The following is an 18,774-nucleotide window of genomic DNA, read 5'->3' as shown; positions in this document are numbered from 1 at the left end:
TTGCATTTATATAAATTTTTACATTGGCGTTAAGCCACCCAGGGCTTTTATTAGCTCTTTTAAATGTATTACCCTTTGGGATGCACTGGCTAATACCTTTATTTAATATGCTCCTAAAGCACAACCATTATCCCTCCGTGTTCTTTGTTCCTAGGATTTTATCCCATTTAGTATCTTCTAGCAAGGAGCGTAGTTTCTGGAAGTTGGCTCTTTTGAAATTCAGTGTCTTTGTCTTTCTCTTGTTTCCTATTTGTGTGATTCATGCTGATACTAATTCACCTGTGATCGCTGTTTTCCTAAGTTGCCCCGTATTTCTACATCCGCGATTAAGCTTGTATTGTTAGTAATCAGTAGGTCTAGTAACGCATTGTTTCTTGTTGGTGCATTTACCATCTGACCCATGAAATTCCAAACTGTGATCTTAGTCCCGCCTCTGTAGTTGCTAATAGGACTTGTTGCTATATTTACATTGGGTTTAGGTGTTTGAGTCAACCTACCACTAATGCCCCCAATACTACCCACTGAAATATGTTCCACACTGGCTATCTCTATGTCTGGACCCTCCACCTGTAGGCCTAGTTTAAATCCCCAGCTCCCCCCCCCCAGTAATCTGTCCACCAGATCTGTGATGTGCCGAACCCGAGCGCCCAGTACACAACAAATGCCGCGTACACACGTTCATTTTTCGGCATGTAAAAAACAACGTTTTAAAAAAATGTCATTTAAAATGATCGTGTGTGGGCTTCACATCATTTTTCGGGTTCTGAAAAACGACAAAAAAAAATTTGTTTTTCGGGTTTGTGAAAAATGATCGTGTGTGGGCTAAAACGATGTTAAAAACCTGCGCATGCTCAGAAGCAAGTTATGAGACGGGAGCGCTCGTTCTGGTCAAACTACCGTTCGCAATGGAGTAAGCATATTCATCACGCTGTAACAGACAGAAAAGCGTGAATCGTCTTTTACGAACACGAAATCAGCTAAAGGGTGACATCATCCGAATGGAACTTCCCCTTTATAGTGCCGTGGTACGTGTTGTACGTCACCGCGCTTTGCTAGAGCATTTTTTTAAGACTGTGTGTGGGCAACGTCGTTTTAATGATGAAGTTGGAAAAAACATTGTTTTTTCTACATGCCGAAAAATTATCGTGTGTATGGGGCAATACAGTTTGGCGCTTCAGATCCTTGTGACAGATTGCCATCTCTGTCCTTCTGAGAATTGAGTCCCCTACCACCAAAATCTATCTTTCCTTCCCCTTGGCTCATCCCCCCCCCACTCTCACTGGAGGAGTTCTTCCCCTGGCAGCTAGGGGCATAACTCTGCTCCAGCAATGCTGGTCCCTGACTGGTTTCACCAATGTCACGCAACGGGCGTACTTATTGGGATGGTTCCGCTCAGGATTGGCCACCCTGACTCTTTTCCCTCTACTCTTTCTGACTGTCACCCATCTACTCTTCTCTGGTGCCTGCATAACTTTGTCTCCACCCATCTCTGTGCTGGCCCCTGCCTGCACCTGCCAAGTATATTCAGAACCTGGGCTTCCAGGGAATCAACATGCTTATATTTTGCACAGCAGAATTCACCCTCGAACAGATGATCAAGGAACGCATAAATGCCGCAAGATGTACACAGAGTCACATCTTCATCCCCGCCGGTCATCGTACCTACTAAATTAATGGGGATTGGGAATTATGCTCTGTCCAATTAACTAACAACTAGCTTCCTGACACTAATACTCAACAATACAATACACAGATACTCACATACACAGATACTCACATACACAGGTACTCACAGCATTTGTGCACTCGGGTACTCACAGCATTTGTGCACTCGGGTACTCACAGCATTTGTGCACTCGGGTACTCACAGCATTTGTGCACTCGGGTACTCACAGCATTTGTGCACTCGGGTACTCACAGCATTTGTGCACTCGGGTACTCACAGCATTTGTGCACTCGGGTACTCACAGCATTCGGGCACTCACAGCACTCTACACAGGTACTTACAATACACGGGTACTCACAATCCTCACAATACACGGGTACTCACAATCCTCACAATACACGGGTACTCACAATCCTCACAATACACGGGTACTCACAATCCTCACAATACACAGGCACTCACAATGCACAGGTTCTCACAATTACCGAGGATCCCACAATACTCACAATACACAGGTACTCACAATACGCAGGTATTCACAATCTCCACAATACACAGGTACTCCCTTCTGTCCCGCTGCTCCTCTATTCCTTCTGTTACACTCCCCCTCCGGTCTGCAGCTCACTTACCCCCCGCCTCTCTTGGTCAGCATTCCACCTCCCAGTCCCGCTGGATTTCCTCCCGCCTGCTCTGTCCACGTCTGTGGGATGATTACTGTCCCCAGTTACTACCTCTCCACCACCACAATGACCCTCTCATGCCACTGCTGGGTTCCTGGGTCACCCGCTACCGGGTCACGGGGGGGTCTGGTCCTCTGGTCTCCCCTTCCTCTTATGCCACGTACACACGTTCGTAATTTCCGACAACAAATATTCGATGGGAGCTTTTGGACAGAAGTTTCAACTGCGTGTAGGCCCCATCGGACATTTTCTGTCGGAATTTGCGACAACAAAAATTTAAGAGCTGGTTCTCAAATTTTCCGACAACAAAATCCGTTCTTGTAAATTCCGAGCGTGTGTACACAATTTCGACACACAAAATTTCACGCATGCTCTGAATCAAGTACGAAACGGAAGTGTTCAGTCTGGTAAAACTTGCGTTCCTAATGGAGATAGCACATTCTTCACGCTGTAATGGACTAAAAAGCATGAGGCTGAAAAGCGCGAATCATCGCTCACCAAACTTCTACTTTTCTAGTGCCGTCGTACTTGTTGCACGTGACCGCATTCTTGGCGATCAGAATTTTCCGACAACATTTGTGCGACCGTGTGTATGCAAGACAAGTTTGAGCCAACATCCGTCGGGAAAAAAAAAATACATGGTTTTGTTGTCAGAATGTCCGATTGTCTGTACGTGGCATTACGGTATCCCGGTCACCCACTGCTACTCTCAGTCACAGGGGGGTCCGGTCCTCTGGTCTCCCCTTCCTCACACACCACGCTGTCACAACGTCTGACCACTTCTGCCCCAAAAAGCTCTGCAATAGCACCACCTTCTGGTGATATCCTTACTGAAGCATGCAAACCTTGTACCTTGCCTTACAGCTATTTTTTCCAAGTACAGTGTAAGAGATGAACATGCACCCGGTCATTCACATGCTGTAAAAGCAAACTTGTTTCATCAGACCAGGCCACCATCTTCCATTGCTCCATGGTCCAGCTCTGATTAAGGTATTGAAGTTCATTACCATCTCAGACTAACCACACCCTTTTAAGCCACACTCAATATTTAGCACAATGTAAACCATGTCTACTTTCATGCACTGCATTTTCTTTTCCTCTGCATCTAGAGCCCAACTTATGATAGTGCACATAGGCCTACTGATTTCATAAAATTGCTCCTGCTGAGAACAAAGTAATGTTTGTGTATTATTTATAATTGTACACATTCACAGTTTGTTGCTGAACCATTACAGAATATGTTTGTACATCATGCCAGTATGTTATAAATGGAATTGTAAATCTTACCAATATTAGAATTCTGCATCTTAGGCAAAGGTGTAACCAGTGAGTTGTGACAGTCATGTATGCTAATACTGTAATTACACAGCTTACAGCAAATCCTTTTCCAGCAACAACACGATCCTCCTATTCTTAAAGTATAACAAAAAGCAAAACTTTTTTTTAGCTTTGGATAGAGTGGAGAAACATTAGAACACCTGTCAGAATTTTTTTGCTGTCTGTGCCCCCTTTTAGGGAGATTCACCCTTCCTATTTGTCCTGTTTACCGTTATTATTTAAAGTAAAAGAAAATCCTGAATTCTGGATTGGGACATCAGATCTTATGACCTTGGTGATACTCCAGGATTCCTTCACTTTGGAGGGATTTCCGCTCTCTTCCTGTTTACTCTCTCTTTTCCTTTCTGTAGCCTGACAGAGGTTATAACCCTCGCTTACCCTATATAAAATGAAAAGAAAAAGTTTTCCCTTTAGATTTACTTTAAAGGATAAGTTAAGTTCACCTTTCTATACATGTTACATGTTACAACCATATTTTGGATGTAATATGTAACATGTTTAGCATGCACCCCCTTTCCCTCTGATCTCCCCCCCCATGACAGCACTTGGGGGATCCTCTCCCTGAACTTGCTATCACAATTCTAAAATAGTGTGGCTTAGTAGGCATATCATTCATGCACCGTTTCTTGTGACTGATTAGACTACGAGTACCGTCAGCCATTTATTTATTTATTTCACATTCTTTATTTATACAAGGGTGCCAAAAATCCATTGAATACAATATCACATTCAATATACCACAAAATAAAAATCTATTTCACTAATTTCATTAATACATAATGTTATGGCCAGCAATCAATTTTAACATAAGCTCTATTTGAGCCATGCAACAAACGGGCCTGCCTGACAAAATCAGAACTCTCTGCATCAATGTCACAATTCTTTAAACAAATAATGGCTTTAGCAGCCTTCTCTGTTCAGGGCTCAGAAATGCCAGACCCATTCTCCTACTCCCATGTCTCTGCCTGAGATCCTGACATGCCTGCCTAGGCAGATACAGACGGGAATGAAAAGAACCTGGATGCTGTATTGGCTGCAGAAGATTTTTATTCTGCAAACTTCCATATAATTCAAGAGGGAGCTTTTTCGCAACATGCATGTTAATGTGGAAAAGTCTCACTGTCTGTTAATGCCTTGGCATTGTTCTGTTTTTTTTTCTGTCTCACCAAGCCCCTTTGAGTACAAAATGACCTGCAAAATCTTTAAAGTCATTCATTGTTCATGAACAAATACATGCTTACACTGCAAGGACACATTTCCTGCGCTCTTGTGCGCTAATTTCATCAGATCTGTGGGAGGTTCCTGGGCTTTCCGACACCTTGCCTCTGTAACACAGCTTAGTAAGATCACCACCTGGTTCTCTGTTAATACCTTTTCAAAGTCCTCTATGGATGCAGCTTTTGCCTGCAATGTTCTTGCAGTGACACTCTGAAGTTGGGTCTGTTGACCCTTGTTGAGCCTATTGGCACATTTCTGTTTGCCTAGTTGTTGCTCACCTTTCTCATTAATTGCTTATAGATGTCCCAGGTTCTATGAATACTTTGCCTATATCCGGTACTACAGTATATGATTAAAGTGGATTTTGACCTACCTGTAAATTCAATATCTGGAGACCACCCTCTCTTCCATTCCTTAGTTACTCTGCATTACTTGCTACAAAACTGAGGACTCCCAGAGTCGGTAGGATTATAGGGAAGGCAGACAGTTTGGGTGTCCTCAAAAGCTTGCAGATGTTCAATCACAAGAAGGTACAGGCCAATAACTCAAGGTCTATAAATACTTTCTCCTGTAATGTACTTAAAGATATGACATTTTCAGATTAGTCAAAATGCCTCCTTTTTACATGCCATGGCACTTTGTGGGTACTGTGGCTATTAATTGCATTTGATGTGTATGTATGAGGCAGTTTTGGGGCATTTTCAGGGACCAACAATCCACCCAAAAATGCCTGTTTACTATCAATGAATGCCAGCTCCTAGCTTAGCGAAAAAGGTGAAACTATGTTCACTTTGAATACCCAATGATATACAAGGGATTTAAAAAAAAAAAAACACAGTATGATTTTCTTGCATCTAATAAGATCACTGCAGTAAACACAAGCTTCACCTTGCTTAGTGCTTTGCTACCCCTCTAGTAAATTACCCCCATAGAATTTCTTTCAAGGGAAAATTCTTCAAATGGACAAAGCATGTGTAAGCATCAAGACGTCAATTTCCTTTCTAGGGGTAACTTAATTGATAGTTAATTAATTCAGAATGAATTGAGAGTTTAAATCTTGTATATCTAACGTAAGTTAGTAGTATTATTAATATAAAGTCATGTATTGTACCCATTTTATTTTTGTCTACGATTTTTTTAGCTATTCTACATAAAATTATTAGCATTTGGTAAGCTACAAATCAGTCAGTGACAAGTACAGATGGCTGGTTGTATATAGTTTTCCTTTTTGTGTATTTGAGCAGTTTTTATTTGTTGCACATGAAATATTTGGTTGTGTTGTCTGGTTACATTTATAACAGTGCTGCAGTGCAGAGAGGACAGTCTCTATTTAATCCTCACAGTACAGCACAACAGAATCTGAGGAAAAAAAAAAAGATCTTCTTACCTTTTATTAGTATACATTCAGCAAAGACAGTAACTGAAATAAATTGATCTTGTGCATGCTGCCTGCATGAATCCATCTATGGCCCCATTGAAATACTTTGCTAACAGACTACGGCCCTTGTGTGGGGCGAATGAAGCGGCCCTAAAGGACTAAAATGAATGGACTTAAACAAGGTAATATATAACAGGAACTTAATGACTGTCCGATAATGCTTCCCTTTGGATCCTCATGAGGTGTTACCCTTTCACTTAGATGAATGTTAACAGCAGACCTGCTGTGCTTTATTGAAGTATATGTTGTTTATGCCCTTAGGAAGATTTCAGGAAAAAAAAGGCTAGAAGGTGTTTTGCAAAAACTGTCTTTTGATCTGCACAGCTGCCAATCAAAAGACATTTATATGGTTAAAAAATAAGTGACCAAAACATAGAGATCATGATAGTTCGATCAGTGTCCTGTTCATCTTAAATACCATGTAATATCCTTTAATTATATGATCATTTACAGATTTCCTCAGTAGTTTCTGACATACTTTGCATCATGTTTGTAAAACAGACGGGTTGGAAAACCTTACCCAATCTTCCATAAGGTATTGCCAGTTCCCTCTGCAGTCTCAGTGGGTATGCTCATGTATTCTGCTGGGCAGTCAAACGAATGGCTAAAGCTGGGTGCAAGACATTGAGATGATTGGCTAGTACTCGTATATTCCACTGGTTCTGATTTCTGAGGCTCTAACTCATTTTTTTCTACACTACAATAAGTCAAGGGGATTGAATCAAAGATTTTATGTTTTATCAAAGGCCAATCAAATACACATTGTATTTAGTATCCATTAATCTAAGTATCATCCTGATATAAATATTGTGCTTCTGTCTTTGAATATGTATATTCACTGTCACTACAAGCTTTCATTAGAAATGTCTTCTGTTAAATTCTCCCTTCTTTTTGTAATAAATCCCATACCATGGATTATGGCCCTAAGCTGAATTAGATAACTTCAAGCCACTTTTGACTATCAATAGGCATGGTGCAAGGCATTCAGGGGACAGTTTTCAGTTCTCATTATTTATAAGGGAGCATGCTGTTTGCCAGTACAATCATGAATACTCATGAATTATATTTGCCTAGATAATGGAATATTCTTACATAAATAAAACAAAGGATAGCACATCTGTAATACTCAGTCCCTGTAGCACATGTTTAGCTATAAGCTGTATATTTTTCTGATATACAGTTATGTGAAAAGGTAAGTACACCTCATGAAAAATGTTGACTCTTTGAGCAGGCAAATATTAGATCCTAATCTGAACAGTACATACAGATAACAGTGAGATACTATGGGCCAGATTCAAAAAAGAGATACGACGGCGTGTCTCCTGATACGCCGTCGTATCTCTGTGATCCGCCCGTCCTAACTATGCGGCTGATTCATAGAATCAGTTACGCATAGATAGCCCTAAGATCCGACAGGTGTAATTGGCTTACACTGTCGGATCTTAGGATGCAATTCTATGCCGGTCGCTAGGTGGCGAGGCCATTGCGGACGGCGTAGAATATGCAAATGACTAGTTACGGCGATCCACGAACGTCCGCGTTACCGTCGCTCTAACTTTACGTTGTTTCCGTCGAGATACGCGTCGTAAAATTAGAGCTGAGCCCTAGGTGTTCTAAGCAATGTTAAGTATGGCCGTCGTTCCCGCGTCGAAAATTAAAAAATCACGTTGTTTGCGTAAGTCGTCCGTGAATGGCGCTGGACGCCATTTACGTTAACGTCTAAACGACGTCCATGCGACGTCATTTAGCGCAATGCACGGCGGGTAATTTTCCCGACGGAGCATGCGCAGTACGTTCAGCGCGGGAATGCGCCTAATTTAAATGGTGCCCGCCCCATTTGAATAAGGCGAGCTTGCGCCGAGCAGATTTACGTTACACCGCCGCAAGTTTACAGGTAAGAGCTTTGTGAATCAGGTACTTATGCTGTAAACCTGGGGCGTTGTAACGTAAATGGGATACATTACGCTGCCGTGGAGCAACGTAAATGTATCTGAATCTGGCCCTATGTATTCATTCTTATAATCTAAATTAGTGAAAATGTGGAAAGAATTAAGTACATTCTACATTTCCCACCACTTCAAATCCATGAAATTAGGTGTTCCAGATTGGGCGTCAATGACAAGAACCTTTTGGGAATTATGCAGATAGAACCTAGATAGATATAGACAATTTTCTAGGGTATGATATGAATTTCATTGAAATTGTATGAGGCGGGGGAAGGGTATTTAAAATGGGACTGTTTATCCAAGAAAGCTTACAAACCTCTTACAACTGAAGAGAATGTGCAGGTAAGAGTGATCAAAATGATATTTTTGATGTATAAATTATTTAAAGGTTACATTTTGCTTGTGATTTTATTCATGTATATCACATCTATCTGTATGCTCTGTTTGAATGAAGATCATAGGTTTGCCTGTCCATATATTTGGAAAAAGTCAACAATTTCAATGGGGCGTACCTACTTTTTCACATGATTATTGTGATATTCTATCAGACTGTGTAACATGCTTTAGGGTTATCAACCAAATGCACAGGATATCCTAACTAAATGTAAAGCTTGACTCCAGAGGAAACGTTTTTTGGGTAGATTGGGAAATAATAAATGTTTTTGTCAAATTTAGATTTTTGTCTGTACCTCCATTAGGAAGATGTTTTCCCTCTTCCTGTCCATGCGACACCAGACAAGAGGAAGTGGGGAGTGGATACAAGATCTAACTTACCTGCAATGTTTAGAATTAGGGTGTTTTTAGTGTTACCATAGGAGAGATTTCCCATCTTTTTCTGTTCTGACAGGAAGTGTGAGGATATCTCATCTGTATTGCCACAGACAGCAATAAATACCTGACAAGGGCTGTAACCCTTCTCTAGATTTTGGCTGGAGTTGAGCAAAAAATAAATCGGCTATCTATATTTAGACACACCCATTTTTATTCGCTTACTTATCACTCATTTATTTACCACAGTCATCAGCTAAGCATATAACAAGTACCCCCTTGGCTTTCCAACACTGACAGAAATTGACTACGCTTCTGTGAATTTTTATTGCTTGCCTGAGGAAAGTCACCGAACCAAGCCAAACCAGCAAAATCCTAATGCTGTAAAACATGAATCATAACCTTCAAGACCTGCATTATTGTTGTCATATAATATATATCTAATGTCATGGCATTGCATTGCAGCATATGAAAGAGAGAATCATCAAGATGAAGCTGAAGAAGCAGAAAATAATGCTAAGAATGCAAACGAGGAAGGAGCTATAGATCAGCAGCCTGCAAGCAGAGAACGGCAAGATGTAAGTGTGATATATGGTGATACCTTAAGTAGAAGCCATGATGACACGTTGAATATAAGTCACCCTATTCATATGGCCATACAATGCTAATAAAAAGCTTTGCAGCAAATTGAATAATTTGAAAAACAGATGAGCTTTGTCACTATCCCTTAAGTGTTGTTAGTGCAGTAACTGTGAGTTAAAATGTATGGAGGCCACTAATGAAGTACTGTAATCTTTCTCATTGATTAGCATCAGGAAATGTATCCTCATTTATAAAGGCTCGCAAGGCTACTGAAACTTTGCCTGGAATCAAGACCACTGATTTATATTGATGTTTACACATATGTTTTCATTAGGGTTACAGTTTAGTCTACTTCAAACAAAACAAAAAAGATGTATTTTTGCATTTCTCTGTGCTACAATAGAACTAGCAATTCTGTAAAGTCAAATTGGTAGAGTCGCCCCTAGCAGGGAAGTAGTCTAGTGGATGTAAAGATACCTGGACACCTGCAGGCTGTGTCCATAAAGAAAATGTAATCTTCAAATGTAACACGCCTCACTGGTGCCCAGGCTCCCTGCTCATCCTTGCAAGCTATATATATATCTAAAGGCAAATATAACTAGACTTTAGATAAAACAAAACAGAACACACCAGATATTGCAGATACAATGCCTTTATAATCAATAAAATATAGAATAATTGCACTTACAAAGAAGCGACTTGATCAGAACATGGGTAACTCATATCTAATTAGATGTCAGACCCCTAGATGCAGATTTAAAAACTGCCACTTCAATATAGCCGTCATAAAAAAGAATAGCTTGTGATGTAATATCCTAGATGAGGACCAGGATGGCATCCTGGAGCAAAGGACCTCCACTTACATGTTTCGAGGGGCCCTATCCCTTCATTAGAGCTCTTGCATGATTCAGTGTCTTGTTCCATCACTGCAAGCTATCTCTCCTTTTGCCAGTTCTCTGGAAGCCATAATGATCATTCATTATCTGTGAATACCCAAAGACACCATCACCTGGAATTTTTTAGAAGATACTGAACAGCCATATTGGCAAGCATTCTCTGATTGCTATTATTCCTCAACAGGACAAATCCCCCCCCCCCCCCCCCAGCTTTCCTGTCCATAGCCATGAACACAAAAGATTGACTGAACTGTGCATTTTAGTTTATGCAAGGTTGAGCATCCAACCTTTCTCTCATTTTTATGGACGACCTAACACCAGTTTAAACAATGTGTGTAGTCAGTCCATGGTAACCTGCAGGTGATTAATAATTAAATGTAGTCTATAGGTCTGAAGCCACAATGCCGTAAATGGGGTTCTTTTGTAGGTAAACATACGCAGATTAAATGATTGTGTTTGTTTATTGTACTGCAGCTCCAATGGTGTTAGACTTTAATTTACTTTGTCTGTTAATGTACCTGGTGATATTACAATCACTTCTGATTTGACTCCACTTTAGTGTGAGACAGGACATCATTTCTGAATCGGATTGCAAATTTGTGTTCCTTCAGTTTATAAAACAATCTGTTGTGATGCAAAATATAGATGATTGCTTTTCTAAGTTTAATCTGAACACTAAAGTAATGCTAGATGAGACAAATGAATCTTAATTACGTGTTTTTTTTTTAAGTATACAAATTTTGAGACGCTCTGAAACTCAATAAAGGTTTTGTTTGTTTATCACAACTTTTAGTGTAATTAAAGTTCAGTATTTTATTTAGTATAAACCAGGATAATGTCTTTTGTATAGAATGAGAAGCCAGTGGAGACAAAACACATTACTCTAGTGTAACAAAAGCATTTTCAGTGTTTTAGTAACATGATTTATGCACGTACACTAGGCTGCCGGAGACGATGTGAACCCTGCAGATGATCCCAATAACCAAGGGGAAGATGAATTTGAAGAGGCAGAACAAGAGCGAGAGGAGAACCTGCCAGATGAGAACGAGGAGCAAAAACAGCAACAAGACCAGGCTGAGAAACAAGAGCATTTAGTGGTAAGAGCTTCTGCTGTGGCTGAATAAAGTGCCAGTTAGAGTCACTTGGAGGCAGAAGAACTCCACAAGAACGGAAGCTAAGAGAAAGTCAACAAGCTGATAACCCACAGACCTCATCCTGCTTTCCAAGCAAATGCTCATAGAAAACACACATTTTTATGCTTCACTTCCAAAGCAAATGGCTAGCAACCTTTTTTTTTTTTTTTTTATATTGCAACACTCAGTAATTATTTTTAATGAAATTCTCCTATTTGCTCTGTATCAAAATAGAGGAGTGAAAAATGATTCCAGTTTATGGCTTTAGCAGTATTAAATCTGAGTAAACGTGAAAGTGCAGTTTGCTGTACCATAATAAATGTATAGAAGCAAAGAACAATTAAAAGCCTGCTACGCACCAGTATTTTTTTTTTCCGTTTAACCCAGCAGGGCTGAACTATAGAAAACTGCCCCCACCATAATGACAGACCTTTTTTCGACCAGCTTCTGTCGGACTGACTGCAGTACACAGGGGCCGAATGTCAGCCGGTTTCTATTGAACGGCTGAGGCCACCCGACATTCAACCTATGTGTACTAGGCTTAATGCCATTGTCAGAGTCTGTGGTGTGGGCAGTGTTGTAAGTAACGGTGTTTAAATAAACGCCGTTACGTAACGATTGCCCTTCAAGGGGTAACTAGTAATCTACCTGATTACTATTACCCCATTGGCAACGCCGTTGCCATTACTTTGGCAGCGTTACCGAGTTACTAGGAGCGCGCGCGGGGGGCAGTCCGGGCAGACTCTCACTCTGTCAGGGACAGGGCGGGATGGAGCTGGCCTGTGATTGGGTCACAGGCCAGCTCTGGGTCATGTGTCGACGTTGTGACGCTGGCGCATGCACGCGCCTGAAGTCTCCCGCCCGCAGCAGTGTAGTGTGATGGGTTGGGAGGGAGTGAGTCTGGCTCACCTCCCCACCGTCACCTCAGCTGCCGACTTTTTCGGACAAGTAACTTGTAATTGTAACTAGTTACTTTTTTAAAGGAAGATGAACAACACTGGGTGTGGGCAGTTGTTTTTCTTAGGAATGCACTCACCTCTACCTCTACCTGTTTTGAGGCACTAGTGGGAGTCAATAATAGCTGTGGTGTCTGCAGTGAGTCCAGTCCCTTGTCCGTACGTACTGATTATCATTGCTGCCACAGAGGTCAGTGGCACAAGTGTGCCCAGCAGTCAGGCTGCAGTGCATCTCCAATGAGAAGGCAGCTTGGTTCACTGCTACTGTATGTACATGACTTGGTTGCTAGTTTTTTGGTACATTCTTTCTGTAACAAACACAAAGTTTGCATTCCCTTAGCAAGCATGCTTGTCTTTGTGGTTCAGTGATCATATTAAGTAAAATGCTGTGCAAATTGTTAGCGCTATATAAATCCTTTATAATAATAATAAATGTTGTTGTTTGCTTTTAAAGATGGCTGGGAATCCTGACCAGCAAGAGGATAATGTTGATGAACAATACCAGGAGGAAGGAGAAGAAGAGGTGTGTTCAGCATGTCCTTTTTATTAACACTGCATTATTAGTTGCCCGGCTTTAAAATAAATAAAACTGTCCCCAAGAGAATGCCCTTACTGGATCAACGATCCAGACACCTGATCTTTGGGAAAGTATAAAAACACACAGATCTGTGCACAAGTCCAAAGACTGCAACTAATTTCACGACTGGCAGAGTCACACATGGTTTAACTAAGGTTACTGGGGACAAGTGGATTGATGACTTGTGAGATTAACGTCCCAGTCTCAAATTCCATCTAGAATACACATTGTTTTTTTTGTTTTTTTATTATCCCAACAACACATTACTCTTTATACACGCTGCTCAAGCTATATTTTTTCAAGACTGGAAACATCACATTTTATTTATGGTTCTGTCAGTTCATTTATCTTTAATATTAGGCATAGTGGGCTTTTTACTAGGAAGCCAAATTGAAAGCTGTTTTATATTGTTCCAATATACCAAAGTGTGCACCTTGTACCTTATCATTTATTAAATCCATAACCACTACTATTTTTAAATATAGTTTATGAAATGAAAGGAGTGTATACAGGTTATATACTATATGCAGCAGTCATCTTTCTCTAGTTTTAGTTGCTGATTGGATTCACTCATTCTAATGTAGTCATGTGTCACCTTGAAAAGTGTTCATGGGAATCTGTGATGCATATACACAGGAGTAACACAGGGGCATTGTTAATGTTAGTCACAATTCAATGCAATGCAATGGGGAATATAAATCTAAAATCCCATTAATTCCACAAAATATGTCTTGATTTATTGATGCCTTATATTTGTTTAGGTACAGGAAGATCTCACAGAGGAGAAAAAGAGAGAACAAAATGGAGAAGAACCATATGGTGAAAATGAAGAAAATGTAAGGAATATAATTAGATTGTAAAATTAATATTTCATGATATATTAGTATGTGTTATATTTTCATTATACCTAGACTGGATAAAACATATATATATATATTTGTGTGTGTGTGTGTATGTGTATGTGTATATATATATATATATATATATATATATATATATATATATATATATATATATATATATGTATGTGTGTGTGTATATGTATATTGTGAATAACATTCAAACCCTAATCTGGGCTTTTTAAAAGTCCCATGCTTATATTCATATAAATATCCCACTGGCAAAAAAACTGCTAAACCACATTATTTGCTATTGGTTATTTTGTTCTCATGCTCTTTTCAGTTTTAATGTACAAGAGAATTTATTCAATAGCTAGGGGGTAAAGTGGTTCCCTAGTAGAGAGGTTGTTGAAGCAAAATTAATATATTAATATTAATATAGAAAGCCTGTGTGCAGGTAAAGATAGCACTGATCCAATACTGCGTCATTGGTATTTTATTTCATTCACAGATCACTGTGAGTGAATGACGCAGCTGTGACTACAAGAGATGGCAGTGAGAAGAATCCCCGTATTCTTAAGATTAAGATGTTAAGGGAAGGGACCGCTTTTGGTGTGGGGGGGCTGCACACTGTTACCATGTTACACCTTATGTTTAGGTACAGTAGGTGACCGCGATATTGTGTCAATCTCGCTCCCTTTCTCGGCGAGATTGACCACCTAGGAGCCCCATCGCGGGAGCCAGCGCCGAGCTGGCTTGCCGCGATGGAGACAAAGCCGTCATAGAAGCGACGGGAGATCCGACTTGGATTCCCGCCAATTCTAGCTGCAGCATTTGGTATGCATTCCTGAGAGGGAGAACTTCACGCCAATTTTTAAATAAAAAAACCGGCATGGGTTCCCCCCCAGGAGCATACCAGGCCCTTAGGTCTGGTATGGGTTGTAAGGAGACCCCCCCTACGCCGAAAAACCGACGTAGGGGGTCCCCCTACAATCCATACCAGACCCGTATCCAAAGCACGCTACCCGGCCGGCCAGGAAAGGAGTGGGGACGAGCGAGAGCCCCCCCCCTCCTGAGCCGTATCAGGCCGCATGCCCTCAACATGGGGGGGTTGGGTGCTCTGGGGCAGGGGGGAGCACTGCGGGGCCCCCCCCACCCCATAGCACCCTGTCCCCATGTTGATAAGGACAGGGCCTCTTCCCGACAACCCTGGCCGTTGGTTGTCGGGGTCTGCGGGCGGGGGCTTATCGGAATCTGGGAGCCCCCTGAAATAAGGGGGCCCCCAGATACTGGCCCCCCACCCTAAGTGAATGGATATGGGGTACATCGTACCCCTACCCATTCACCTGGAGGCAAAGTGTTAAAGTAAAGTAAAGTAAAGTAAACACACGACACAGGGTTTTTAAAATAATTTATTACTCTGCTCCGGGGGCCCCCCCCCTGTCTTCTTTAGCTCTTTTACCAGGGGAGCTTCTTCCGCTCTCCGGGGGGTCTCCTCTGCTCTCTGGGGGTCTTCTCCGCTCTCCGGGGGTCTCCTTCTATCTTCGCCACTTTCCGCTGTTGACTCGGCGCACCCCGGTTCTTCCTCCCGCTGTCCGGTGCCTTCTCCTTCAGGGCTGGCCGCCGCTATCTTCATGTGTCAGCTCAATTACTAGCAGGCGGCCAGCCCGCTCTTCTGTGACGTCTTCTTTTTCTCTTCTCTTCTTCTGCCTTCTCCCGATGTTGACACAATGCCTCTTCTCGCTGCAATGACAGGTGCGCGGTTTGCATCCGACTTATATAGGCCTCACAGTCCCATCATGCTCCGGTACCTACCCACGTGGGTAAGGTACCACGTGGGTAGGTGCTCGGATCCCCATCGCTTCTATGACGCGCATGCTAGAATGTGCTTTGTCTATTCCAGCGAGTGCGAGATGTCGGCACCATGTCGCCGAGAATCAGCGCGATGCTGTCGTGCTAGAAACACATTCTCGGCAACATGTACTGTATAACATGATACAATGAACCTCCCTTTTAACCCCCTTTCCCCCACCCATGTGCATATATGTGCAGGTGGGTCTTTATCCATGGGGCCGGATATATGGTATGTGCTATTGTGTCACGGACATCTCTATGTCTCATGGAAATTAAAAGATGCACTGTATTGCTACACACCTTGTGGGCTTTATTCATCAAAATGCAGGTACGAAAACAAAGAATCACAGAGGGGGAAGGAAACCTATTGACATGTTTTGGGCTGTTCTAGCACTTCTTAATAACAACGACTCTGTGTCTCACACTAATGCCCTGAAAAGGACCGATGGACCGTTTTCATCGGACGAAACGATTGTGTGTGGGCCCCATCAGTTTTTTTTCCATCGGTGAAAAAAAATAGAACCTGTTTTAAAATTTTCGTATAGGTTAAAAAAACGGTAGAAAAAACGATCGTCTGTGGGGAAATCCATCGGTCAAAAATCCACGCATGCTCGGAAGCATTGAACTTCATTTTTCTCTGCACGCCGTTGTGTTTTACGTCACCGCGTTGGTGTGTAGGCAAGACTGATGAAAGTTAGCGTCATCAGATATCTGATGAAAAAATCCATTGATGACCAGTTCCTGATCACCTAATCGGTATGATAGCCTGTGATTGGCTAATACAGTGATCTGTCACTGTATAGCCCCCTTTCTTAGTTCTTAAGGGCTTATCTTTTCTACCTAAAAATATCTTCTTTAGCTTTTTCCCATTTTAAACTTCTATGCATAGATTGTTGTGCTGTATTAAGAGCTTGTTCATATGAGTTACAGTACATTTATTTATGTCAATTTTTTACAGTTTTGTGCAAGCTTTGGCTCTGAGCCTAAAGCCTGGTACACATGGGCCGAATATTGATTGGTATTGGCCCAGATCAACAGAAACTGTCCGACATTCGGCCTGTGTTTACAGAAACCGACCAAACGTCTGGCTTCTGTCAAATGGGCATGCTGGAAAAACAGCAGCCAATCGGCATCTGATTAGTACTTGCAGCCAATGGCTGTGAGCGCCGACCAGTGTGTTCTGGTAGGGGAGCAGTCCCCCTGTCAGAACACAATAGCTCAGAAGGGAGATCTCTGTGCTAACATTGCATAGTTAGTACAGCAAGCTCATTGGTTTTGTTTGTTCAGCCCTCCGAGTTTAAGCAAAAGAAAATGTCAATGTGTACAAGAAATTAATGTGTATAAATTGATGGAGTGCTTCGTTCATCAAATTATTTTGGCAGTGCAACAATATGAGGAGAAAGTACTCAGCAGGTTAAAAAACAGGCAAATAGAGTACAGAGGGAGGCAGCAGCTAGCATGCAAAGCACAAATACAGACAACAAGGGGTTAAAGCTGTGCCAATGCACCAAAACGTTTTAGAGTCCAAAAAGTTCTTAAACATGTATATACAGGTACACTTTCACTGCAGATCTTGTACGATATGCTCATAACCACCACCGTGACTTTCACAGATAATGCACACTCTCAGTGAAGACCCGCCATCAAATATCAAAGCCGCTTACCAGATAGGGCAAGCTCAGTTTGCAGTCGGCTATAGCCCAGCCGCGGCCTTTTATCGTTGTAATGAACCCACAGGTAGCAGATGTACTGGAACTGGCTTCCTTCACTTCCACAAGCTCCACCAAATGGTAATGTGTAAACAGAGAGGATGCAACATAGTGTAACTCCGCAAAACATATTTTATTTAAAAAAGTAAGTTCTACTTACAAAAACATAGTTAAAATCAGTCAGTGTAAAAATTGCCGGCCGGCAACATATTGTAGTGTAGTGACGTCACCACGTAGAGGAGGAAGTCCTCTACGTGGTGACGTCACTACACTACAATATGAGGGTTTGAGCACTGCAGACATACTTCCCTCTTGTGTCCAACTACTTAATACCTTATGTGTGAACCAGTTTGTGTTTAACAGTGGTCATTATTGGTATGCTAGGCACTCATTTTGCATGAAACATCACGCTTTTACTTATCTCTGTATTGACGCACAGATATGAGAGGCTGCTACCGTGTGCTAAATTATAATTCCTCTAGCCCCAAAGGCATAACGTTTTCCCAGGCCAAGAGGAGATTTGGGTGGCCAATGGCCATACATGTCTCAATATTGTCAGGCAATAGGACTAATTAGACATCACTTATTATTGGCCAGTGCACTGTGTGTGTTAGATTCTAATGCCACGTACACACGATCGGTTCAACCGATGAAAACGGACCGATGGATTTTTTCATCAGATATCCGATGAAGCTGACTTTCATCAGTCTTGCCTACACACCATCAGTTAAAAATCCCATCGTGTCCAATGCGGTGACGTAAAACACAATGACGTGCAGAGAAAAATTATTTTTGACCGATGGATTTCCCCACAGACGATCGTTTTTTTCTATCGTTTTTTTTAACCATCAGATAATTTAAAACAGGTCCTAAGTTTTTTCACCGATAGGAAAAAAAACGATTGGGCCCACACACGATCAGTTCGTCCAATGAAAACGGTCCACCGATCGTGTGTACAGGGCATAAGTAAAAAAAAAAAAACATGCTTAACCACTTAAGGGCCGCCTCCTGCACATATAAGTCGGCAGAATGGCACGGCTGGGCACATGCACGTACAGCTACGTGCTGTGCTATTGTCCAGCTGTGGGTCGCGGGCCCGATCGCCGCTGGAGTCCCGCGATCGGTCCCCGGAGCTGAAGAACGGGGAGAGCTGTGTGTAAACACGGCCCCCCCG

The 18,774-nt window shown here is 41.8% G+C and overlaps 1 protein-coding gene across 3 annotated transcripts in view; it reads left to right on the top strand.

Annotated features, from left to right (window-relative positions):
* The window catches only part of GOLIM4 (golgi integral membrane protein 4), a 157,197-nt gene that overhangs the window by 111,740 nt on the left and 26,683 nt on the right, over positions 1 to 18,774 (top strand). For all 3 annotated transcript variants that reach the window (XM_040349312.1, XM_040349311.1, XM_040349310.1), the window contains 4 exons: positions 9,520 to 9,632; positions 11,474 to 11,629; positions 13,076 to 13,144; positions 13,960 to 14,034. In XM_040349312.1, the coding sequence (XP_040205246.1) occupies positions 9,520 to 9,632; positions 11,474 to 11,629; positions 13,076 to 13,144; positions 13,960 to 14,034 (413 nt within the window). The remainder of the gene's footprint in view (positions 1 to 9,519; positions 9,633 to 11,473; positions 11,630 to 13,075; positions 13,145 to 13,959; positions 14,035 to 18,774) is intronic.

The sequence above is a fragment of the Rana temporaria genome, chromosome 4 (genome assembly GCF_905171775.1).
Source record: "Rana temporaria chromosome 4, aRanTem1.1, whole genome shotgun sequence".
NCBI lineage: Eukaryota > Metazoa > Chordata > Amphibia > Anura > Ranidae > Rana > Rana temporaria.
Note: the sequence above shows the minus strand (reverse complement) of the source record. Positions and strands in the feature narration are given on the sequence as shown.